Raw genomic sequence first — 6492 nt, 5'->3', positions numbered from 1 at the left:
GGGCTATCGCCTCTCTCATATTTTCCAATTTCCCCTTTGCAGAATCTGTCTGGAAGCCGAGAAAATTACTCTGTTTTCTTTTTCTTTTTCTTTTTCCATTGGAGAAATCAACAAGAATGGAAGTTCCTGTTCTGAACAGGATTACGGAAATAGGAGCAGATCTGAGCTCGCTTCCAAACCCCAAATTTCTCTCTCGAATTTTCACTTCCTTTTCCCCATCTCAACATTTCTGGAAATGGGGTGCTCTGATTATTGCTTTGTTGGCCACATTTACCGGTATTATCAATCGGGTCAAGATTTTGATCATCGTCATTCGCCGGAGAACTCGAACCACTTCGATTTCTGAACCTCTCTACCGATCTCTCCACGGCGGAGAGACCGGTGGTTTAGTTTCAGAGAATCTCAAATCTCCCCTGCTTTCAAGCTCTGAATCGGAGGATGAGAATGAGGGGGACCGGAAACAGGACGACAGCTCGGATTTCCGGGTTAAAGGCTCAGGACGGTTTTCAGGTGAATTTGACGGTCGCTGTTGTTCTCGTCTCCGGCGGCGGCACTGCGACGGAGGAGGCGATGGAGATTTGTTTTCGTGGCCATGTTTTGGGTCAGACGGGAGCGTAGTGAGGCAGTGGGGTGATGTGAAATTGAAATGCGAGTTTGAGGAGTTGAGTGGAAGCGTGATTTCGTTGTACGATGAGAATGAAGAGACGGAGATCTGCTCTATTTTTAACGGCGGAACTCCGCTGCAAGCGGCGGCGTTATCGCCGAGGAAAATGGTGGTCGCCGCCAGTGAGGGCGTTTCGGCGAATGTATCACTGAAGCTTTGGGACATGCGTGGCCGGAGCCGGAGGCCGGTGGTGGCAGCGGAGTGGGATTCGCCGTCGGGAAAAATTGTCGACGTCTATTACGAGGATGTAGAAAATGTGTATCTTAGAGATAAAGGAGCCGCCGGAATAATGGTCGGCGATGTTAGAAAAGTTAGTTCAGCGTCGGGGAATTCACCGGCGGGCAGCGGTGACGGCTTGTGGGAGTCGGGACACTAACGCCGTTTATAGTTTTGTGAGAGAAATTTGGTGGTAACGACGGTGAACGGGACGGTGGGCTCGATTGCACTTTTGTATATATTGAATTTGTTTGAATTTTCGAACAATAAAATTTTTTATTTTAGTTTCACTCGACAATGGATTGATGCGGCTGTTGTGATTATGTGAATATAATGATAAATAGTTCTTTTTTTTAAAAAAAAAAAAAGAAAAAGAAAAAGAAATTGCAAAGCAATATACAGTTTTTTTTTAATTATTAATTATTATTTTTTATTTTAAAATCTAATATACAATATAAAAGTTGAGTGAGACAAAACAATTCATGGAAATAAATGACTAAAATATAAATGTGGAATCTAAATCAACCTTTATTCAATCTGACTATATATAGCCAAAGTTAAATAACTTAAGGGTGTTCATTAAAGTTGGATTGAATTGGTCAAAATTACCAATTCAATATTTGATCCAACAACATTAATTATTGGTGAAGTTATTTTTATTAACTTACTTCAACTCAATCCAACTCTCTCCTCCAATGTTTTCATTGGCCACATTTATTAGCCATCGCCGACACACTTCAATGACCACCTTCGTGCGACTAATTCTGGGTTTCGGCAATCACTTCCGACAACAACTTCTGCGAAGACCACATTTGATGAACAACTCATTGTTAGTAGTATATAAACACGATCAATAATGAGCAGTTTTCATGCATACAAATAAAATATATTGTTCATTAAGATAGTCAAGTTAATTTTACCAAATAGATGCAAACAATACCTCTTCATAGATTGTGGGGACTGTTAAGAAGCAATCGATCTTCTAGATATCTGTAATAAGTAGGTTTATAAAGATGACTTGATCATTTTCAGACAATACTTCAATATCAAATTACTATAAAAGATAACTATTAAACGCTATAAATCAATAATTTCAAATTTATATTTAAAAACACTTTTGTTAGCCACTTTATTTTCATTTTTATTTATTCTTTTAGTATATGATTGTTCGAGTTGATTGTAGAGTTAGTCGTTGGAGATGAATAACAAAGTTGGTGGTTGGAGTTGGTCGCTTGAGGTGATCATCGAAATTGGCTGCTAGAGGTGGTTGTCATCGAAGTAGATCATTAAAAGTGGTCTTTTTTTTGTCAAAGTTGGTTGCTTGAGGTGAATGTTGATATTGGTCATTAGAGGTGGTTATCACTAGAGTTGATTATCGAACACTACAAGAAAAAATGACTCTCCTGACACCTAAAACAATTGTCAGAATATTGGTCGTTGGGAGAGAGATTATCTACCGACGAAGTAAGAAGGTCGTCGAGAGTTCGGCCTAACTCCCAACGGGCATAGCTAAGCGTTGGGAGTTCTTTAGAACTCCCGATGCGTACTTTTGACTCGTTGGGAGTTCTTGAACTCCCGACGATCTATGGGAGAGTGTCAGGAGTTCCTATTTAAATTCCAACCCCTCGTCTTCTTCCCTAAATCTGCTAATTTTCTCCCTTCTAAACCCTAGCACAGCAACAAAAAATCGTCCGTTGCTTCCCCAAATCTTCATCCTTCGTCTGATCATCGTCCGCGCGCTCGTTTGTCCATCCGATCGACCCAACTTCTGTTCATTCACGCGCTCGTTCGTCTAATGGAGGTTTATATCTTTCACTTGGTTTCTTTAAATGATGGGATATTTTGTTAAATGATGAGGTGGTCTTCACCCAAGTCGTGATTGGAGGTGGTTTTCACCCTTTCTAACACCTAAGCTCCTTCATTATCAATCTCTATTAATCTCCTATCACTTTTGTATATAACTGATTAATAGTTTAGCATAATAGATCTAACCTAACATCCTGTCTCTTAAGTAAGACATTAAGTAACAATCATTCAAACAGTGGCCAATTGTGCATTAAGATTAAACATGCTAAAATAGTTTATGTATTCATCAAATCTAAGAAACAATCAAAGTAGTTTGAAACAAACCATAACTAGATCAAAAACCCTAAGAACACGATTTAGCACCTCATGGTTATGATACAAATAAAGACAATCCACATCGTTCCAAAATATAGGATAGTTAAGAATTAAAGAAGGAAAAAATGTAAGTCGGACTCTTGACTGCGTTATCCTTAAACTAAGAGTTTTCCTCTGGCGATCTCCTCATTCATCGAGCTCTTTGAAGCTCCAAACCGTTGTCTCTGCCATAATTCATCTCTTGATGGAGGCCTTAATTGATCTATCAAAGAACCCTAAAACCAACTCCTCGAAAATTTAATAGAAAAATTCACATTTATAAACTTGTCGATAGTGCTACAACGCTATACGCAGTGCTGATCCAAAAACACTAAAACGTGCGCTTTGAAATCTCTGTAGCACTGTGGCGCCATAGGACAAATGCCACGACATTGCCATGCTATGGCCATTCTAGTTCGTCGTGGATAGTGTCGTGCAACGATGTAGTGTGTTGTCCATGCTCTTCATCATTTTATGCTCAAATTAGCTTGTTCCAGTCCAAATGCTCGATTCCTACTAATTAAACAAAAAAGCGCATTAAGGAACACAAATTAATAATAAAAACTAACATAATTCTGAGCCAAAGAAAGCACTTTTTGAGTTCTTTCACTAAATCCACCCCTAATCTCATACTTTGATGGTGGGTCATAAGGAAAAACATATTTTAATCATATTAAAATGGTCTCGAAGAATAAGAGAGGAAACTACTACATTGAGAAGATAAAAGTAGTAGTAGAGATACCACTCTAAAAGAAAAGTCATGACTAACACAAATTAAATCAACAACCTTTAGGCTTGGGAAATCAAACATTCGGAAATTTGGAGAGAATAGTCATTAATAATGAAGGAAGCAATTTTCATTCTCAAATAAACCTATCTATAAAAGTTAATCCACTATCTTTTAATTTCCTTGTTTATCTTTCTCTTCTTTGTGTTTCATGCCCTAAAACTAATTTTTGACAATTAATCATGAAATAAAGGCTCCAAATTTTTTTGTTGTCTACCTATCCCTAAATAGTTTTGTTTTTCTACCCCCTATTGGTAAGAGAAATGAGACCATTATTTTACCAAAATCTCTATATATTATATTACTTTGTTTCAAATGAGATTAGGACTCTTTGATATGTTCTTACAGCTCACCACTATGTCATATTATCATCATCAACTGTATTTTAAGTGAAAAAGTTAATGAAATAGTTATTTCAAAATAATTTCAATGCTATTTTGAAATGCTAAATGTATAATTGAAACACATTTAAGATATATTGAAAGCTATTTTTTTTAAGGTTCATTGTCACATTACCTTTCCATCTTTACCTTTTCAAAAAAGTAGATTAAATTTAAAATTCAAAATAAAATTGAAATTTTTAACGAAAATTGATTTAGTGCTTATTTAGAACCTACCCTAAAATTTAGTATGGCTTGTAAGGATTACATTACTTATATCGTACATATAGTTTTTTTTTTCCTAAGATAGACTTATTGACACCATAATATTAAAATTTTGTCAACTTGTCGATATTTCCATTGATATTTTCATGTTTCATGATTTTGACATCGACATGAAGATTAATCAATATTTTCAATATATCATAGAAAAATTCATGAAACATATAAAAATAAGCAATAAAATGTCGGCTGATGTAAATTTAATATAAATAATAAATTTGTTAACTGGTTTAAAAATCATAAAATGTTTATTTACTGACTTAAATTTATTTTTGAATTTTTTGTTTCTATAATTTTCTTTTATAAATATCCATCGACATTGATATTTTATCGATTTTTCAATCGACATTTTATAAATTAAGACCTCAATATTTTTTCAACATCAACATTTTAAATAATGTCTATTTTCATATATGTAGGACTATTTATAGTGTCACTTTTGCTTTATGGCCCCTTTTGTAGATGTCCACTAAGGAACCATTTGGTTTAAAATTCAATAGATGTTTGAGAATAAAAAGTGACCGTGTTTGGTTGTGCATGAAAAATGTTATTGAAATTTTATAAACAAAAATTATGTTTGTATTTAATTTATGAAATTAAGCATGATAATTTTATATAAATTTAATAGATTAATTAATAAACAATAAATATAATTTAATATATTGATAAAAATAAATTAATTAAGAACCGGTAATAATTTTAGTTATAAATATTTGAAAATTGAGTAATTTATAATTAAAATTAACCATTTTTAATTAATTAAGATCAACCTTAATAATTTTAATTTTAATTAAATAATCTAAGAAAGTTAATTACAATAAATAACTAAATCGTTATGAATAATCAATAATGATTATATATACATAATGAAGGATCATAAATTAAAATTAATCTCCATAAATAATTGTTTGATTACAAGAGAATAACAAGTAATCAATTATTATTATTGATGAAAGATATTGTAATTAAAATTAATCCCAATTATTACTATTGAGTGCCAGGAGCTCGTGGGGGACTACAAGGAAGGCGGAGGAAAGACGTGTTGTGTGCTAAAGGTAGACCTTCAGAAGGCTTACGATTCGGTGAATTGGGATTTTCTGTTTGGTGTGTTGTTAGCTATAGGTACACCCTTTCAGTTTGTTAGTTGGGTGAGGGCTAGTGTTACTTCACCTAAGTTCTCTGTGATGATTAATTGTTCTCTTGAAGGGTTTTTTCCTGGTAGGAAGGGATTGAGGCAGGGGGATCCGCTATCTCCTTTTTTGTTTGTGATAATGATGGAGGTCTTGTCTAGGTTGTTGAATAAAGATCTTGTGTGGTTTAGGTTCCATGATTGGTGTGAGCATTTGGGCCTAACTCATTTGGTTTTTGCAGACGATTTGATGATTTTCTGTGCAGTTGAGAGAGATTCATTGGAGTTTGTGAGGCAAGTATTGAAAAAGTTTACAGAGCTGTCTGGGTTAGTTGCAAATGTTGGGAAGAGTTCCATGTTTGTTGCTGGTGTGGAGTCGGGGGAGATGGAGGAATTAGCTGCATATATGGGTGTCTCTCTTGGTTTGTTGCCTGTTAGGTATCTGGGTTTACCTTTATTGGCGGGTCGGTTGAGGGCTGTGGATTATACGCCTTTGATATAGAGGATTACAGCTCGTATTAGAAGCTGGGCAGCGAGGTCCCTCTCCTTTGCTGGGAGGTTGCAACTTGTTAGGTCTGTTTTACAGTCCTTTCAGGCTTTTTGGTGTAGCATCTTCGTGTTGCTTGCGTGTGTAACTCATGAGGTTGATCGTCTGTTATGTAGTTATTTATGGAAGGGTAGAGTGGTGAGTCGGGGTGGTGCACGGGTAGCGTGGGATGAGATGTTCTTACCATTGAGAGGGGGGTTGGGTGTGAAGCATGTAGCCTCTTGGAACTAGGCTGCTATTATGAAGCTGCTCTGACTTATCTTAATTAAATCGGGGTCACTTTGGGTGGCTTAGGTGGAGACGTATGTTTTGCGTGGGTGGTCATTG

General features: G+C 35.6%; 2 protein-coding genes across 2 annotated transcripts; both read left to right on the top strand.

Moving 5' to 3' along the window:
- On the top strand, positions 1-1170 carry LOC120075889 (uncharacterized). The gene has a single exon (XM_039029624.2). It carries the CDS (start codon positions 117-119, stop codon positions 1038-1040), a length of 924 nt encoding a protein of 307 aa, XP_038885552.2. The 5' UTR covers positions 1-116; the 3' UTR covers positions 1041-1170.
- Positions 1171-4671: 3501 nt separating this feature from the next.
- On the top strand, positions 4672-6120 carry LOC150036798 (uncharacterized). The gene is made up of 3 exons (XM_090313238.1): positions 4672-4683; positions 5491-5611; positions 5861-6120. Exons 1-3 carry the CDS (start codon positions 4672-4674, stop codon positions 6118-6120), a joined length of 393 nt encoding a protein of 130 aa, XP_090169364.1.
- The last annotated feature ends 372 nt before the right edge of the window (positions 6121-6492 follow it).

The sequence above is a fragment of the Benincasa hispida genome, chromosome 4, assembly GCF_027475165.1.
Source record: "Benincasa hispida cultivar pf3 chromosome 4, pf3_genome.v1.1, whole genome shotgun sequence".
Classification (NCBI taxonomy): Eukaryota; Viridiplantae; Streptophyta; class Magnoliopsida; order Cucurbitales; family Cucurbitaceae; genus Benincasa; species Benincasa hispida.
The sequence above is the reverse complement of the archived record's forward strand: the minus strand, read 5'-3'. Positions and strand labels throughout refer to the sequence as shown.

Coding starts and splice junctions, on each gene's coding strand:
- LOC120075889 (XM_039029624.2), top strand. CDS start 117: ATGGAAGTTCCTGTTCTGAACAGGATTACGGAAATAGGAGCAGATCTG.
- LOC150036798 (XM_090313238.1), top strand. Junction 5,612..5,860: donor TGGTGTGTTGTTAGCTATAG/GTACACCCTTTC, acceptor TGGTTTTTGCAG/ACGATTTGATGATTTTCTGT.